The sequence below is a fragment of the Vicugna pacos genome, chromosome 4 (genome assembly GCF_048564905.1).
Source record: "Vicugna pacos chromosome 4, VicPac4, whole genome shotgun sequence".
Lineage (NCBI taxonomy): Eukaryota > Metazoa > Chordata > Mammalia > Artiodactyla > Camelidae > Vicugna > Vicugna pacos.
Genome location: NC_132990.1, coordinates 61,258,322 through 61,277,832, shown reverse-complemented (window position 1 = coordinate 61,277,832; position 19,511 = coordinate 61,258,322). Strand labels below are relative to the sequence as shown.

Sequence of the window (19,511 nt, the reverse complement as noted above, 5' to 3'; positions counted from 1 at the left end):
GTTACCACAACATTTCTCCTTTCTCCAGGTTCGGCCCAATAACTATAGCACCTTTTATGATGACCAGAAACAAAACTGGTCCATCATGTTTGAGTCAGAAAAGGCTGCTGTGGAGTTCAATAAACAGGTAATACCATCTGATTCTTCCTGTGAAAAGCCAAACATTAGTCTGGATTGCCCTTGATTTTAAGAAAGTATATGGAAAACCCATAACTTGCTACATTTTGTTAGGGACAAGCATAAAAAACCCACTAAATTCATCCCTTGAGCTTATTGTATTTTAGGGAAATAGTAGGGGTACTTATTGAAATTGCTTAAAAATGCAATTTCTTTTTAAAAAAGAAAAAAAAATCAATGTAAACTTATGTCTGTAAAACATTTTCTACTTAATAAATTATCTTAAGGCATAAACTATCTTTTAAAAATAGTGTTTTAAAATAGTTTTTTAAAAGTTATTACATAGTCATTATAGAAAATGTAGAAAAGCATTTTTAAAACAATCATGTATAATCTTAATGACTCAATTACCATTATTAACATGTTATATTTTTTTTTATATGCATGATATACAAAAGTAGTCATTATCCTTTAAGAGTTCTTGGTTATTTAATGATGTAAAATACATCTTTCCCTGCTTTGTGAAAAATCATTTATAAACATTTTTGAAAGCTTCATAACATGAATGTTCCTTTTCTTTTTTTGATTGATCTATAGTCAGTTACAATGTGTCAGTTTCGGATGTACTGCATAATGTCTCAGTCATACATATGTATGTGTGTGTAGTGTACACATACACACATATATTTGTTTTTGTATTCTTTGAATGTTCCTCAATTTATTTAATCATTCCCTTACTTTTAGGCAGTTAGATTATTTTCAGGCTCTGGAATAAATGATACTGTAGTAAGCATTTTTGTACACAAGTCTGTGTCTTTTTTTTTTTTTCCCTCTGATTACTTCCTTAGGCTGGATTTCTAGAAGCAAAAGATTGAGTCAAAGAGGTCGTAAATTTTTAGGTTCTGTGTACACTTTAGCATACTGCTTTTCAGAGACTGCTTTTGCATCCATATCAGTTCTCACTATACCTTTGCCAACAATTAGAATTATTATCTTTTTTTTCTTTTTAATCTTACTTGCGTGGTAAAAAATGACTTCTCATTATTTTAGTTAGCATTTATTTGATTACAGTAATGAAACTTTTTTTTAAGAAAATGAGTAGCAGGTTTCTAATGTATACTATGTTTAAACATTGACTGTAGAATAATTATTCATAAAGCTGTATCTGACTTCTTTGCCTAGGATCAGTGCTAGGATAAGTTAGATAATACAGGTAAATCTGTAGGTGGTAGAGATACGAATTCTGGGAACGCAACATGGTTTTGTAAAGGACCTTTATTTTATTATCCTTAGAAATGCTCTTTAAAATTTTTTAACCCCCTCCATCTTTCATAGGTTCCCAAACACTGATGCAGTAAATCAGTATAGTAATGGTAGCTAATGTTTATTGTGTAGTTAACTGTTATTTGCCAGGCACTGTGCCAAGTTCTCTATTTGTGTTAGCTCAGTCTCCATAACTACTAGGAAGTGTGCAAAGCTTTCATCTTCATTTTACAAAAAACCACTGTGAAATAAGGTTCACAGAAGTTAAGTTATTTGGCTGAAGTCACAAGTTAATAAGTGGCAGTGCTGAGATCTATACCCAGACAGTCTGACTCCAAAGCTATACTCTTAGGCACTTGGATTCCTGGCAAGATTACTGACTTTGGAATGGTTTACTTCTAAACATGTAATCTGTTTTGCTAGTAGACACCACTGTTTGGAAAAGAGCATTAGCAATAACGGAGTGAGTACTTAGCTGAGCTTAAACTAAGTTTTATGCTGCTTCGATTTCGTCTCACAGGTTTGCATTGCCAAGTGCAACAGCACCTCTTCCCTGGATTCAGTGCTGTCACAGGACCTCATTGTAGCAGAGGGCCCTGCTGTAGAAGTTGGAGATTCTTTGGAAGTGGCTTATACTAGCTGGCTCTTTCAAAACCATGTGCTAGGCCAGGTAAGAAAATGTACCCTGCAGGTTCTTTTGTAATTGAAATAGCACGAGAGCTATAAAATGTAAGGTATAATTACTATAAATTGCTGCTCTTGGCAAATAGAAACCTTTTAGGAGCCCTGCTTTAGTCTCTACGGCTGCTTTTGGGGCATAGCCATGAAATGCTAATATATAAAATCTGCTTAGTACCACTGTGTCTGTTCTTAGAGAAATGGAAACCGGTTCCCAAGTATCATTTTTAGTAATTGTTCACATGAATGTCTTGTCCTCCTAAACCAGTTTAAACTTGAATATATTCTTATGGGATTAGGTCTTAAAAAACTTCTTTTTAGACTTTCCTCACAGTTCTTTCTCTGTTTTTCTTATACTAGATTCTGTGAATAAATTTGCTTTGTTGTGTTTTTATTTTATTAAGCCCTCAGAAGTAGTATGTATGATAGAAAGAGCTTTAGACTGCGAGTCAAAAAAACACATGGATTCAAGTCCCAGTTGCATCCCAACTTGACCTTGTCGAATCATTTAAGCAGTTAAATTTTTTTCCCCATCTGTGAATGGAGCTTAGTGGTGCTTACCCTGCTTTCTTGGCAGGATTGCTGTCAGCATAAAATGAGATAATTTATGAAAGTTACTTACAGATGAAATTTTTTTTTAAATACTTGGTGATAGAAGCTTATTTTCCCCCAAACCTGGAATATCCTTGCCTCCAAGATACTCAGTGTGATTAACACTAAAGGGTGTTAACCCTTTAGCCATGATGTGGTTCCTTCTTTTCAGGTTTTTTAAGAAGTATTTTCCCAGTGTATTTGACATTGCCTATTTCAGAAGTACTATACTGGTATATATGAAGTTCAGTGTCATAATGATTATTAATTATTTTTGAAATTGGCTGACCTTGTTTGTTTTGATCAACTTGCAGGTTTTTGACTCCACTGCTAACAAAGATAAGCTGCTTCGTCTGAAATTAGGATCAGGAAAAGTCATCAAGGTAAAGGCTTAACTGTGTTCTTATATGGGTTTATCAGTTGCAGTGGGTTTGATTTAGACTGGCTTTTGTGAAATTTCTAACCTGGATAGTATTTTCTGAGACTTTGGAAAGGCTTGGTTAAAAAATAGGAAGAGTGTTACGTTATCTGCATTTGGGAGATTTTTACCTATGAGACAATATATTGAGGAAGGGTATATTTCTTTTCTTTAGTTCCTACCTTTTCTTTTTCATCCTGTGACTCTGAGGAAACTATTATATCCTTCATGTCACCTAATAGGAAAAGAGGTGAAACTGTTTCTTCTAAAAGTGTATCATAATGGGTGATTCTAATCTGTGTGGAGTGCTTTAAATCATTGTGGGAAGCAACTACGACATAGCAGGAGGAACACCGGGATTGGAGTCCAAGGACCTGGGGTTTTTACCAACTGTGCAAGTGTTTTATAAAATAAAGAGTATTTTACACATGTAGGTATCATGGTGTCAGGACATACGATGTATTGTGAAGTCCTCATTTCATCCATGTGGCAGAATGGTTTTCTCCATAGCTTGTTTATGACTCCTTTTCCCAGAATCCTTTGGAGACTTTTTCCTGTAGATCATAGCAGTTAGGATGTGACCCTTAAAGCCAGACAGATCTAGTGTAACCTTGGCTTAGCAATTCACTTACTTTCTGATCTTGGGCTAGTTACTTAACTTCCGTAAGCTTCCGTTTTCTCATCTGTAAAAGTGAGGATATTGCTACTAACCTTATGAAATTATTTAGGGGATTAAACAACATAATGCAAATAAAGCACTTACCATGGTATTTGGAAAACATGTTTAATAAAGGAAAGCTTTTATTTCTCTTTCAACGCTATTCTTCTGTTTCTCCCAATTTCTCTCATCGTATTTCATATAGCCCTGGGTAGGCTGGCTTTTACAAGTGAAATGAGAAGCAGTGATTTGGATGTTCTTATAACCAGTTAAGGGAGAGGGAGAGATATAAACCTGATGATCCTGTACTTTATTTTGTCTTATGAGGAGGTTTGTATCTGATGAGCTTTTCCTCTTCTCTGATTCCTAAAGGGCTGGGAGGATGGAATGGTAGGCATGAAGAAAGGAGGTAAGCGATTGCTTATCATCCCTCCAGCCTGTGCTGTTGGCTCTGAAGGAGTAATAGGATGGACTCAATCAACGGACTCAATCCTGGTATTTGAGGTGGAGATTAGGCGGGTGAGTGAAATTATGTTGTGTTGTGCTTGATGAGTCCTCTTTGCTAGTTAAGTAAAATGAATAAATAAGTATATTTGAAAAATGCCTTCTGAAGATACCCCCCTTTTTTTTTTAAGTAGAAATGGTACATTTGGAAAGAACAACATTTTTGGAATCTAAAGGCCAAGGTTTATGTCCTTCTCGGCTCTGTATTCATAGTAACTTCTCTACACTAACCTTTTTATTTTATCTTTAAAATAATGATTCCTACCCAATAGTACATACCTTTTGATTTAGTAATTCCATGGCTGTAAATTTATCCTATCAATATGTTTACATAAGAATGCAGAGATACCTGTGTATAGATAAATAAAGATAGGTATATAGTTTCCTCCCTCTGCCATGTGGTTTATAATAGTAAAAACTGGAAACAGTTAAGTGTCCATTATTATGAGACTGGTTAAATTATGATTTTCATAGAGTGGACGTCTGTGTAATTCTTTTTTCTTATTTTATTTTATTTATTTATTTTTGGTTAATGAAGTTACTGCAAATTGAACCCAGGACCTCATGCATGCTAAGCATGTGCTCTATACTGAGCTATGCCCTCCCCAACTTTTTTATTTTTATTTTTTAAATTAAAAAAATTTTTTAAATGTAGTTCTTAAAGAATACCCCAAATCTGTTCTTAAGCGAAAGAAACAAGTTGCAAAACAGTGTAGATAGTATGATATTATATGTATGTGTATATACAAATAAATACATATATGTGCCCATAGATTCGTATTAAATTTCCGGAGGCATTAAAAGAAGTGATTAGAAGTGATTTTCTCTGGAGAATGGAAACGAAGTTCAGAAACTTTTTCTTTTTACATTCTACCCTCCTGTACCATTTTAAACTTTTATCGTGAATAATTTCTATAATCAAATTTGCAACCAGTCGTGGTTAATTAATGCTCTCCCTCCAAGCTCCACTTCCCCCACCTCCAAAAAAAGACTGTTTGCTTTACATTGTGATTGTTAGGCCCAAATATGATAGTTTTGCCACTATAAACTATAGAATACAATACAAATAAATATTACGGTCATCTTCATTGTGGTTATTATTCCTGCTTGCAACAAAGGATATGCATTTTTTTCTCAAGGACTCTTTCCTAGTAGGAGACCCTTATCTCTGCTGGGCATTCCAGCCTTCTTTGACCGACATGCTTCCAGCTTCCTTTTTCACAGCTTTTATATTGTTTCTCAGTTTTCCTTTGAGTTTGAGGAAATCATGGCTGGTGATAGATAACAAACCAACTTGAATCCATCAAGACTGGCACTTTGTAAACATAAGGGAAAAAATACTCTCTTTTACCAATAGTCAAAGAATTATGAATTGATTTGCTTATTAAATTGACAAGGCTGATACAGAATGGTAATACCCAGGATGACAAGAGTGTTAAGAAAGATTTATATACTGCTTGTGGAGTATAAAGTATAAATTCACCCTTTCTGGTGTGAAATTTAATGGTATGCAGCAAAAGTTTAAAAGATAAGTATACCTTTTATCCAACAATTTAACTTCTGGGAATTTATATTTTGGAAATTATTATGTGCAAAGATACAGAGATAAAGCTACTCATGGAAGTATTGTTTGTAATAGGAAAAATTAGAAACAAACTGAATCTCCAACAACTAGGAGTTGGTGAAATGTATTTTGTAATAGCCTAGATTTTTGTGACTTCTGTTCCCAAAATCCTTTGGAGACTTCTTGTAGATGATAGTAGTTAAGGCATGACCCTTGAAATTAGACAGTCTTCAGTAGTTAAAAATTATTTTTGTTGATTAGTAATTCAGTAACATGGAACTATGTTAATGTATCAGTGAGTGAGCAAAGCAGGGTACAAAACAATATGGCCCCATTTTTGTAAGACGCACACACACACACACACACTCAGTTAATATAATTATGAAATACTAATCCAAAATTCTAACAATGTTATTGCTTAGTAGTTGAATTGCCGATGGTTGTTATCTTTTTTTTTTTTTGCTTAGCTACATTTTCTGATTTGGCTACAGTGAACAGGTAATGACTTGTATGAAGAAGAATAAGTAAAATGAAAGGAGGATGGAGGAGGAAGGGTGCCTTTTTTATGGTCTGTTAGCCTGTTCCACCTGTGGTTGATCTGTTCTGTCCCTAGGTCAAATTTGCTAGAGATTCTGGCTCTGACGCACACAGTGTTAGTTCCCGGGATTCTGCAGCCCCTTCTCCCATACCTGGTGCTGACAGCCTGTCTGCTGATCCTGTTGTGTCACCATCCACATCGGTGCCTTTCAAACCAGGGTAAGATACCAGAGTGTATCGAGCTCTTTTATTGTCCATAAAAATAATTCTTAGAGGGGTTCAGAAATAGAGATACAGTTAAAAACTGAAATAATTTTAAATAATTGGGAAAAATAGGATGAAGGAAAATAATTGCACCAGATTTTTCTGAGGAAGGATTAATAGTCAAAGTCTACAAAAAGCAAACTCAGATATAAAAGAATCCCTGTTGAACTTTGGAAGAAAATCACGCAAAAGGCATAAATAACAAAATATGTACTCAAGGGGAAAAATATAGATAAGCATTTGATTGGAAACTTTTCATTTTCACTAGCTTTTAGAGATTGTGCAAATTAAAGAAGAGTTAAAATTCTGTCTACAGCCATTAAATTGTCAAGCATTTTTAAAAACAATTTGTTTATCCAGCATAATCTAGATTTGTGATTATGGATTTTGTTTTTAATCTCAGAATATGTCTCTTTACTTTCAGGGAGTCAGCTCTTCGTTCCAAATCTAACTCCCTCAGTGATCAGCTTACAATAAATACAGTGAGTATACAAGTCTGTCTCCTTATCCCCAGTTTTCTGGGAAGGTTTCATGTGCCTAGGGTATGGTAGGTTAGAGAGAAAAAAAAGTGTTGAGAACTGTTGATTTAGGCTAGAAGTCAGTGGTTACTTTATTCACTTTTCTTTACTTGGGAGTCAGTATAAATTAGCCTGGGCTTCTGCATAGACAGACCTGGGTTCAAATCTACTCTTATAAGCATGTGGCCTTGAGAAAATTACCTAACTTCCCTGATCCTCAGCTTCTTCATTATTAAAATGGGAATAATTCTCGCAGCCCCTCTATAGGGTTCTTGTGATGTGTTTGTGAAGCTCAGAGCCTACATAGAGCATGTCTTCAGTAACCTCTCTGATTTTTATGAGGTTTAAGTGAATAATGCCTACTGAATTTTTAGTACTGTGTCTGGCATGTTGTAAGAGGTCATTAACATTAGCTCTTGTTCTCCTAATTGCTGCTAACACTACGTATCTTCATACTTTCATTTGCTCAGAGATGTTCTACACTAATTCCCTGGCTAGTTGACTTTGAGCAGGTTGCTGGGCTTCTGTGTTTCCCCAACTTTAGGGTGAGAAGACTAGCATTCTGTTGTAAAATTTGGATTTAAAGGCCTTTAGGAGGACGTACACTGTAGTTTGCTGCTGCCCTGCCTGGTCTATGAAGGCATCTGAGTTTGCTATGTGTGGGTGAGATGACAGTGACGCACTTCAAGTTCTCAAGCCCTGTGGCCTTCACCTACCACACCTTCTCCACCTGGGAAACAGGATAATTGCCTGGAATGAAATTGATGATCCATTTCTCTCCAACCCTAGTTTACTTGTTTATATTCAGTCTAAAGCAGAAATTAATTAAACAAATAATTGACCTGATATGTATAAAAGGTGATCTAAACCCAGAAGGTTAAGCCAAAGAATCACAATTGAAAAACATTTATGATCTCAGATCTTTGAATAGCCACAAAGTTTGTTCAGTATTGGCTCTGTTGTACTCTCTAGACACAGCTGCTTTTGTTACCTGTTTCTTAGCTACAGTAACTCCTGGTAGGCTAGTGGTCCCCAATGTTTTCTTTCTTTCATCTTTGTTTTTTTAATTGAAATAAATTTCACATCACATAAAATGAACCATCTTTTTGTTCTTTTTACATGTAAGTTTTAATTTTTCATTTTGAATACATAATTACATTCTTGTGGTACAGTTAGCAAAACAATATAACAAGATACACATTGGGAAGATTCATTCCTAGCCCTGCCCCTGCATACCCTGTTCATTTCACTCCCCCAACTTAGGTAACTGCTTTTGTTAGTTTCTTACATACTCTTTCAATGGTTCTTTATACAAGAACCGGGCAAGCAAATGGATATTGGTTTATATAACTAGTCCTCTTTTGATGGACCCAGCTTTTTTTGATTATATGTGTCTATTAATTAAGAAAAAATGAGCACACATAATATATGTCTATTTACAAATTATATGCATACATATATACATATACTGTCCATGCCTGTAAACAAACTTCATGTCTTATGTTTACTATAGCTTAAACATAATTTTAAAATATAGGTTATGATCATTTCTTTTCACACTCGATAGATGATCTTGTGCACCCTTAGGACATGTACTCTCCACTCTGAAGGCTGCACTTTGAATCACTTAATGGATGCAGAGGCTTCTAGCACAGAGGCTAGTGTATCATCAATGCCAAGTCACAGTTAAATGAACCTGGATTTAGAACACAGAGCTCCTATTTTCTTCTCTCCCTAAATCTCTTCTGAATATTTATCTCCTGAATTGCTCCTGGGCTTTTGAGAGGGTACTGTCATCTAAAATGTCTTCCTCCCTTAATCTGTACTTTAGTTTTTCTTCTGTAAAATGAAAATACATATGCCTAGTAGGAAGACTTGATTGCAGTGAAGTAATACAAATAAAGCCACTTTGTCCATTCCAACATATAGGGAATTATTTTTACTACAGTTATTAACTGTGACCCATGTATGCTTCTTAGGCAGTTAATCTTTAATTCTCATTTTCTAGAAGCATTGATTTCAAATAGATATTGAAGGATTTGATATAAGAGCCAAAGACATAGAGTTGACTGAAGGTAATGAACCTTGATTACAGTGATTTTTGCGGCTTTCCTCTCTTTTTAGAGTCCTGATACAGTCAAGGCCAAGTTGATCTCTCGGATGGCTAAAATGGGCCAGCCCATGCTGCCCATCCTTCCACCACAGCTGGATTCCAACGATTCAGAAATTGAAGTATGTCCCACTTGCTGTCTAGAGTGAATAGTGCACACATTGCTGTTTTCTGTTCTTTTAATCGAAATTATTGCTGCTTCTGCCTCTAACACAGAATCACTACTTAGAGAGCTTATATTCAAAATGATTCAGGTTGGTATTGGTACATGTGTTTCTCCCATAACTAGCACTTCCCCTGGGAAATGGAAGCAATTCTGTACATCTGCCACAAGAACTGGGCAGTTTTAAGTAGTTAATTTAGCTTTCTGCTGGAATCTGTATTTTCAGTAAAAATCACTGTGTATGCAGCATGATGCCTGACCTATAAAAGAATGTTCAGGTCACATGTGTTGATTGAATGTTTAGATTCTCTTGGAAAATGTTGGTTTTTCCACTGATGTGACCTAATATTAAGATTACACTCCTGTATCTTTTGGCTTTGTACATTGTATGATTTTTTTGAAGTTCATGAATTTTATTGCAGTCAGATCTATCAATTTTTCCTTTTGTGTTTTTCTTTTGACATTATGCTTAGAAAGCCTTCCAATTCCACATGCTGTAAACATCATATATATCTTTTAAAAATATTTATTGTTATTTTATATTTTGATCTATTATTTCATATTTAATCCGTTTGGAATTTGATGTATAATAAGAAGTAGCTTAATTCCAACTAAGTTCTTTTCCCATTGGTTAGCTCCTTATTGACTAATATAATCATTTCTCAGCTGAATTGAAACACTTAACAGTGATTAATTTTTTTTATTTTTTATTTTTTATTTTTTTGCAGGGGGGAGGTAATTAGGTTTATTTATTTTTTTACTTTTTCGGTGGAGGTACTGGGGATTTAACCCAGGACCTAGTGCAAGCTAAGCAGGCGCTCTACCATTTGAGCTATACCCTCCCCCGCGTGATTAATTTTTAAGATTCTTTGACTTTAATATAAAACAGAGCAAAGGTGATGCTCTTGAGAAAAAACATTTCCAAAATAAGTTTTATTTTTCACAATTTTGTTTTATTTCCTCATGGAAAAGCCCTGTGTAGATGTAATATTTTAAAGGCAGATAGGATTTCTGGGGCCTATTGTTCTAGGATTGATTTTTATCTGGTTTCTGGAAATGAAATTTGGATAAGATAATATTCTTACTAAAATTTTTAAGTACTGCTTATTCATTGTAGAATAAGTTAAATTATAAAGAAACATTTAACAAAAAGGGCGTTCTTTATATATTGCTTTGTAATCTAATTTTTTAACTTAATGTTGTATCGTGAACATTTATGTTAATATCAATAATATAAATAACGTAAACAAATAAAGCAAAGCTTTATCACCTTTAAAGGTAACCCAGTGCTCTGTTACACTTATTTATCATAATTCCTTTCACTCTGTTGTTAGATGTTTAGGTTGATTTATGTATGATGTGAAACTGGGTACTTTTCCAGAAACGCATAATACACTTCTGAGAATATCGGAAAATAAGAGAAAGTTTTAAAGCAAAAGAATGTCAGAGAGATTTTAACCCTTGAACTGTAGCATGGCAGATCACAGTCACTGTATATCATGACTCAAGTTTTTCTTTTCCTTGTATGAATCAGGAAGATATTTGTACATTGACTTTGATTAGAATTACAGTAGGGACCAACATTGCTTTGCTTTTATGAGAAGAAAGAATGGAGAGGGGAAACACTCTGTACTGTCAAAAACAGCAGGGTAATGAGGTGCAGTGAATCTACGCTGTCTGATTTTCTGGGAGTACCTTGAGGTCTGTGAAGATTATTTGGCAGAAGATAAGAGGCTACATTGTTCCCTGGGTTTCCTTGTAAGATGCCCTGATTCTATAGAAACAGACCAGGTCAGTCTTAAGGTAGCTAGCTGCTGGTTTGGAAAATGGTACATCGTGGGGAGCAGTCACTTTAGCTGCTTCAGACAAAATAACATCAACAGCTTATACTGTTTGAGGAAATTAACTGTATTTAATTATTTGATGTAATGTACAGGGAAAAGGGGTTTTCCTCTGGTACTTAATAGAGTGCTTTCTCTCTGTAGCCGGTGCCTTCAGCTCTTGCCTTTCTGCTTACTTTCCCTTCCTCTTCTTTGCCTGAGAACACTGGTCGTAAGCAGGTTTAGGGTGGACAGTCAGCCTCAGTCTTCAGTTAAGGACCCGTAGACATAATAACCCAAATGTCTGTGCCTGTTTCAGGATGTGAATGTTCTTCGAGGAGCCAGGCAGCCCACGGTGACTTCGTCCATCCAGCCCTCTCTTCAGCCAGCCCATCCAGTGCTACCACAGGTGACCTCACAAGGTAAGGAACCTCTCTGAGGCTCTGTGGCTTTGAATTGGGTCAGCACCAATGTTGTCATCACTGTTCTGAAATTGTTAGACTGCCTTGTTTTAGTATTAGTACTGGACTGGAGTATAAACTTGTCAGTTTGTTCCTGGTTAGGGCATTTTCAGACCTAGAGATGTATTTGGTCTGATTGCTGTATCTACTGCCGTGGTGCACTGTCACTCAGCTGATGAGACATCTCCCTGTGTGTAATTCTACACATCCTGTCAGTTGATGGGATCGTAGGTCTGAGTCACGTGCACCTGAGAACACCTAGTTTCCTTCCACTAGCCCATTGCTGAGACTCCAGGAGAGTTGGTTCTAGGCAATTAGGTGAGAAAAGTGGTCAAGTCTGAAGGGTGATGATATATAAGGAGATAGTCCAGACTTGTACCAAGAAACAAGGGCTGGATAACAGTGAAAATTTCTTGCTTTATCTTAGCACCTCAGCCATCCGTTTCTGGACTCCAAGCACCGTCTCCTGCCTTAATGCAAGTTGCATCTCTTGATTCCCACTCAGCTGTGTCTGGAAATGCCCAGTCCTTTCAGGTAACACTTTTAAACCATATCAGTTATAACCTATAATTTATCATGGGCCTCGTCAGTCTCCTTTCTTCTTGCACAGTTCATACAGTAGCAGTTCCCCACAATCAGAGATTACAATTTTTCCCATTTCTGAACCACCATGTTCTCATTTCTAAACAGGCAAAGGATAACCTACCTTACAGGTTGTTGTAAAGGTTAAATGCAAGAACAAGCAAAGCATCTGGTACGGGGCCCGACACGTAGTAAAGGCCCAGTCAGTGTTTGTTTCCTTCTCACACTTGGCTAGTTAAGGGGTATATGTTCAAGTCTTCTGTGTTCTCTTCTGTCAAACAGTTAATAGGCTAAGATTCTGCACTACACTCAGCAGAAGAGTTGTGGAGCGGCAGTGGGTGGAAGGTGTATGGAAATATAGCTGAACTCTGTTGTCTAGTTAGCCTTCAAAAGTGATCCCTCAAAAGTAGGTTTTTGAGGGGCGGGTATAGCTTAGTGGTAGAGTACGTGCTTAGCATGCATGAGGTCCTGGGTTCAATCCCTAGTACCTCCATTAAAAAATAATAACAACAACAAATAAATAAACCTAATTACCCCCCTCAAAAAAAGAACTGTCCTGTACAAATCATAATTTAAAAAAAGCAGATTTTTATTTTCTGTTTTCACAGAAAACTATGGCAACAGCCTGTCTGCCTCTGCTGACTATTTGCCAGAACAGTGGACTCTTTCTTTTGCCCTGACACATTTGTTGGATAAGACATGATTCCCAATGATAACAGGCCCTCACTTCCTTGATTCTTAATGGAGGGGTCAGAGTAATGGTGGCCAAGTTATACCCCATTAGGGAGGTGTGTATCAGAATTGAGAAGAGTCCTGCTTTGCCCTCTTTTCGCTCTGGAATGCACCTAATGGAGAGTTACTGTAGACTAAGATTCATTTTTCAGTAATGGATAGGTAATTATATCTGTCTCTGGAAATGAGCTGGATTTCCTTAATTCAAGGAAGAATAACCATCATCATTAAAATGATAGCTGCTGTTTATTGAGCACTTACTATCTGCCAGGCACTTAACTTACCATATCGCTTCATTTATATCGCTTCATTTATTCCTCACAACAACCCTAAGAAGTGGTATTATTATTTTCATTTTATAGTCAAAGTGACTGAGGCTCAGGAAAATGAGAACTCTTGGTCACACAGGTAAGCATCAGAATCCAGCAAGGGAGAGGCATCCTGTGGAAACTGACGGATTTAGTTCGGAATCGCAATGAACACCTCTTCTTTTACCTCAGCGAAACCAAGCAGAATTTGCTTAGTTTTAAAATTTCTTAGACCATCAATAGGCCCAGTGGTAGGGGGACGAATTCCCACTTAATTGAATTATATCCAAGAGGACTGGGGAGTGACCTGAGGCACACTTTCCACACTCCCTGGGTTGGACTTCAGTCACTGGGTTGGGTACCACTGGATTACATACATAACTCTCCTGCTAAGATTCTTACCTAATACCAAACACAGGACTCATTCACCCCCAGCTTCCTTCAGTTTGAGTCTCCTTCCAGCTTACCCACTTTATTCCATCAAAGACAAATTAAGCAGAAAAGAGCTATATAAATGTTTTATAAACCAGCTGTACCTTGGCATTTTCTCAGCCCTACGCAGGTATGCAAGCCTACGCTTATCCCCAGGCATCAGCTGTCACTTCCCAGTTGCAGCCCGTTCGGCCCCTGTACCCAGCACCTCTCTCGCAGTCTCCCCATTTTCAAGGTAGGATGACCCCCTCGGTTTCTCATCTCCTGCTCTTACTGTGCTCCCCTTCCTCCCATCCCCTTTTTCATTTTTATTCTAATAGATCTCTGTCCTTTTTATCTTTTCTTTTTTCAAACAGCTTAGTTGAGGTATAATTTACATGCTGTACAGTTCACTCATTTTTAGTGTGCAACTCAATCTTTTTTTTAGTAAGTTTACAGACTTGTGCAATAATCACTGTAATCCAACTTTAGAACATTTCCATCATCCTCCCCATAACCCTCACACCCACATTCTGTGTTTTGTTTCTTACATTTTCTCCCACCAGCCCTTTTTTAATTCCTCTGTCAGAATGGCTCTGTGGGGTTCATAGCAAATAGTAAAAGAGCAAAACATTGGAGGAAGTTGGGAAAAAGCATGATGACTGTTCAGTGTCTTAAATGAAAGCTACTTTGTTAAAATTTTTAAATTGTGAAAAGAATATACTATTATAAAAAGGTCAAACAACACAAAAGGGTGTGTGTGACATGAAAAGTAACTGTCTTCCATCATTAAATCCCCCTGACCTTAGGAAGCTGTTGTTAACAGTCATTTGGCTAACTTTTTAGGTATCTTGTGTGTATGTACAAGTGTGGTTGTCTCGTGTAAAAAAACAAAACAAAATAAGATGCACAAAGCTGGCATGGTATCCTCCCTTCTTGTTCTGCAGCTTGTCTTTTCATAGTAATCACCTTTGGTATTAGGACAGTGGTAGAAAGAAGCAAGTATATCCCACAACATAATTTGTGGTCCTGGAATGGTAAGAGTTTCCTAGGTGCGTCCTTTGTCTGGAAGCCCTGCCCTTTCTCCATCTGAGAAACCATCAAATCTATCATGTCCTCTGTAAAGTCTTCCCTGACTGTTACCATCCCTCTTTCCTCTCCTCCCAGGGATATAACTGTATTTGTGTGTTACCAAAGAGTTAATCTTACTTTTCTCTCTAATCCTTTTGTACCTTGTAACTGCGTACATGGTCCTTTTTTTTTTTTTTTTGCACTTAACAACACTCATTGTAATGATCTATTTACATGTAAGTCTCCCCACCAGACTGAGCTCACCAAGGTCAGGGACCACGTTTTATTCATTGCTGTATCCCTGATACGGGGTCCAATGCCTGGCATGCAGTTGGATGAAAGGAGAAGCAATCTGAGCGGCTAGTGCACTGCTTGTGCCCTTGAGCCAGACCGTATCCCTTGATGCATTTTGCAGGAGCATAGCTTCGTTATTGTTAGCTTTGGAGCCCTTTTGCCTCTGTCTCTGCTACGTCTTCTGATGGTGTGAATCACTTACAGCATTTCCTAGTATTTGGAAATGCTAATTTCTTTCTTTCCCCTGCTAAAAGAGCTACTGGCTTTTCGTTGTACAGTATCCTTTGCTCCAGTTCATAAGTTTCTTCTTGGCTTGTGTCTGTTTAGGATCAGGCGACGTGGCTTCATTTCTCATGACTGAAGCCCGGCAACATAACACTGAAATTCGCATGGCAGTCAGCAAAGTGGCTGATAAAATGGATCATCTCATGACTAAGGTGACTGAGTCAGGGCTGGGGCTGTGTTGAAAGTGGGGGTAGAAATGGGGGTACAAACGGAGCAACTAGGGCTATAGGTAAACCCTTCCTTGGTTTCCCATATTCATAGAGTTAGTACTTACTTCCCTGGAAGGGTCGTTTTATTTAGGGATCCAGTTAGTAGAATAAAACTCCAGCTTATATTAGAGATTGTCTCAAGAGACTCATTAGCCCCCTCAAAAGAGTGGTCAGATCTTGGAGATCTTGGGTAAATCGTATTTTTCCATGTAAAAATTTCATAAAAAGTCTTTCTGGCACTCCTTTTGTAGGTTGAAGAGTTACAGAAACATAGTGCTGGCAATTCTCTGCTCATGCCTAGCATGTCAGTTACAATGGAAACAAGCATGATTATGAGCAACATCCAGCGAATTATTCAGGTGAGAATGATTGAGAACAGAACACTCAGCTTGGAAATCTTGCCCCTGCTCTGTCCAGGCATGTACTACCCTTTAAAACTTCCACTCCAGGAATAAGAGCATGTGATAAATGCTACACAGAGTTGGGAAGTCCTGAAAAATCCATATGGCTTAACTTGGGCCAAGTGACTAATCACTATATAGTCAGAAGGAAACATTTCTTTTTCAACTATATTCCAAACTTTTGCTTCATTTTATAGCCATTTGTATGTTGAATCTGTTAGGTGTAGTGATTTGTATCCATCAGGTATAATTTGATGTGTTGTTTTAAGTATTATATCTATGTGGACCTAAGTTCTAGATTTTTGTCTCAAATATGTATCAACGTCACCTGTCAGTTCAAACTGATTCCTTTTTATCTGAAGCTTTTCTCTTAAAATGTAACTTATACGTTATCTATTTTAAATTTAGGAAAATGAAAGGTTGAAACAAGAGATCCTTGAGAAGAGCAGTCGGATAGAAGAACAGAATGACAAGATTAGTGAACTAATTGAACGAAATCAGAGGTAATGACAGGTACGGGGCACAGGCTCGGCCGGATGAAGGGGTTTAATTTGTAAATACCCAAGTTGAACAACATGTTTGTTTAGGGAAGTTTATATGTATTTCTGTTCTTTCTGTTTCCTTCCTGTCATGTGAATTTTGGGGATTGAGAGGGATTTCAGGGGAAAGGGCTCAGTGGGCCGTGACATAAGGCAGACCTATGTTTGAATCCTGGCTCTGCTCCTCATTTGTTTTGTGGCTTTGGGCATTCTGTGTTTTCCTGCTGGCCCTAGTTTCCGCATCTGTAAAAGTGGTGTTCATGCCTGGAAAACTGATGTTAGCTCTTCTCTCTTCTGTGTGGGCTGATTCTGTTTTATCAACCAGAACTTCACTTATTTCCATATAAAACCCAAGCATTTACAATTTTTCTAGATCCTTCTGAAGATTTTTTTTGGTTGGAGGGGTTGGGGAATTTGTCACAGCATATAGCATTTCACTTTAAAAATATCATTCTCCCATATTTCTCTTCTCCAGTGTCTCTTGTCTCTCACGTGAAAGAGGAAAGGGAAGTAGCTTTCTTTTCTTCCCTCCTTCGGATTTCTGGCTCTTTCCTGTCTCATTTCCCCTCACCAAACACCTTCAAACTCCTCTCCTCCTCATTACACAAATTCAAAGTAGTTCACCCCTGGCTCAGGTTCCTACCTCCAAACTTAATTACTGCAGATCTTAGGGAGACAAATGCTTTCAGATTGTTGTGATGAATGTATAGAGCAGTGCTGTGACAACTGAATGCACATTGGGTTGTGTCTGGTATACAGTGAGTGCTTGAGAAATGTTTTCTTTTCCCCTATTTATTTCACAGGTATGTTGAGCAGAGTAACCTGATGATGGAGAGGAGGAACAACTCGCTTCAAACAGCCACAGAAAACACACAGGCAAGAGTTTTGCATGCTGAGCAAGAGAAGGTAACGTAACTGGGGAGAGAAAAGCCCAAGTCAGGATGTGTAGAGCTAAAGAATGTCCTGTGTACGTATTGACCAGTCTGCTTTTCAGCAGAATTTTTGCTGTCGTTGGGAAGAGAACTAGAAATCTTTCAACAAATCTTAATATACCCACAATCCAGATTTCTGTTGTGCAATATACTTTGCAATAAATTGACTCAAAAAACAATCGCCGATCTTAGTAATTTGGCCAAGGTAAGAATTACACAGTTTATTAAAAACTAAACCTATTCTGCTGACAAAGTCAACTGAAAATATCTATTATGCCCTGTAGCAGATATTTAAAGTACTGCTGTTTGACTTCAGTCAGTTCAGAATTAGGGATCTTGACCTGTTCCTGGAGTAGCTCTAAGGAAGACTCTAGTGGGTCTTGGGTTGAGATCGACTGATTCTGAAGCCACTCCTGTTGTCTTTGCTCTGGTGACACTGTTTATCCGGAATGGGTATCTTCTTGTTTATGCTCCCACTGAACCATGGGAGATGGCAACCCTTTCATCTGCTGTTTTCTCAGAGGTTTAAGAAATAGTTTGTATTTTGTATTTGAATTTTTCTTGAAAACCTGAAAAGTTGATTGGAAGGCATTTTATAACTTGCGGAGTTTACACAGTTTCTCATGTTCTGGTAATGATGAGGATTCCTGACTTTGGTCTCATGCTGTTCTCTTAGCCATAGTATCCAGTCAAGTTATTAAAAAAAACTGACCCCTTATCTTCAGTTAAGCAGTGCCTCACCCTGTCCGGTCCTGCCCCGATTCTTTCCCATTGCTTCTTGTCACCATCCCTTGTTTGATGTGACTGGCTCCCAATGCCTGGATCACCACTCCCCACTAAATGTACTTTTTACTGTTTCTCCTTTGTCTGCTTTTATTTACTCTCTTTCCTAACAGGGGCACATAAATACATTGTTTGATCTAGCTGTTACTGTTCAAGTCTAAAATGATTACTATAACTTGTTCTAGATCAGAGGTTCCCAAACACTGGTCTGGCTGTCTCAGAATCACCTGGGGAGCTTAATTAAAAATACGTGTTATTAAACTTCACCTTGAGAGTCTTTTTTTTTTAATTGTTAATTTTTAAATTTTAAAAAAAATTTTATTTTTAAAATTGTTAAATTTTTAAAAAATTTCATCTTAAGATTCTAATCTAGGGTTTCTACCCGAGGTCTGAATCTGAACTCTTAAATGGCTCCCCTTGATCCTGATACATAGCTAGGTTGGAATCACTGCTCTTAGTAGCGATCTCTTTTGCCACATTCTGTGGAGGTGGCAGCTGGACACTTTTGTTTTCAGCAAGTTCACCGTGTGACTCATGCTAAGTATCAGTGGGGTGAGGGGGGCATTAAAACTTTATTTACAAAAACAGCAGGCCAGTTTGGCCTGCAGGTGATAGTTTGCCAATCCCCTAAATTATCTTATTATTCCACCCAAATGTTCATGTTGATAAACCCCCAAAATGTCTGAAACAGTGCATTGAACCTGGTAGATGTTTTACTTATAATAGCAAAAACAGTAGTAACAAATAACAAAAATAGTACCACCAACTAACACCTGTCAAACTCCTACTAGGTTCTAGGCACCATGCTTTACACAGCTCTGTTTGAGGGCACCTCCTGGGCTGAGTATCACTGTTCTGGACGAGTGGGATACCGTGTACCACATGCTTCACTTGGTCACCTTTATTGTAGTGGAACTTTTCAAGCCTTGGCACTCTCCTGTTTTTCTTTTGATTCACTTCATTCTTCCTTAACACTCTTCCCTGTGGTATCTCTCCCATTAAAGGGAAATAATCAACGTCCTTTCATCCCTGGAGGCAGTTCTCTGCCTTCAAACACAGCTCAGAAACTTAGTTACGTGCTTGATGAATATTTGGTAAATGAAATTATTTTTCTCTATGACAGTATTAATGTTTCTACATAAAAACTATGGAATAATGGTTAAAACTGGAAGATAAGTTAGAGGTCATCTAGTTTAATCTGATTTTACAAAAGAGTAAACGGAGGCCCAAAGAGTAAAAGACTTGCCCAGGGTCTCACCTCCGGTCAGCTGTGTTCTTCCTTTGCCAGACTGACACCT

The 19,511-nt window shown here is 37.4% G+C and overlaps 1 protein-coding gene across 2 annotated transcripts in view; it reads left to right on the top strand.

Moving 5' to 3' along the window:
• FKBP15 (FKBP prolyl isomerase family member 15) overlaps window positions 1-19,511 on the top strand; it is a 46,246-nt gene that overhangs the window by 12,935 nt on the left and 13,800 nt on the right. The window contains exons 6-19 of one of the 2 annotated variants that reach the window (XM_072959944.1): window positions 29-127; window positions 1,901-2,050; window positions 2,964-3,032; window positions 4,098-4,244; window positions 6,407-6,549; window positions 7,019-7,076; window positions 9,237-9,344; window positions 11,525-11,627; window positions 12,094-12,200; window positions 13,841-13,955; window positions 15,392-15,501; window positions 15,810-15,917; window positions 16,368-16,462; window positions 17,302-17,374. In XM_072959944.1, coding sequence (XP_072816045.1) covers window positions 29-127; window positions 1,901-2,050; window positions 2,964-3,032; window positions 4,098-4,244; window positions 6,407-6,549; window positions 7,019-7,076; window positions 9,237-9,344; window positions 11,525-11,627; window positions 12,094-12,200; window positions 13,841-13,955; window positions 15,392-15,501; window positions 15,810-15,917; window positions 16,368-16,462; window positions 17,302-17,374 — 1,485 coding nt within the window. Of the gene's footprint in view, window positions 1-28; window positions 128-1,900; window positions 2,051-2,963; window positions 3,033-4,097; window positions 4,245-6,406; window positions 6,550-7,018; window positions 7,077-9,236; window positions 9,345-11,524; window positions 11,628-12,093; window positions 12,201-13,840; window positions 13,956-15,391; window positions 15,502-15,809; window positions 15,918-16,367; window positions 16,463-17,301; window positions 17,405-19,511 lie in introns of both variants that reach the window. The other variant, XM_072959943.1, reaches the window with a different exon arrangement.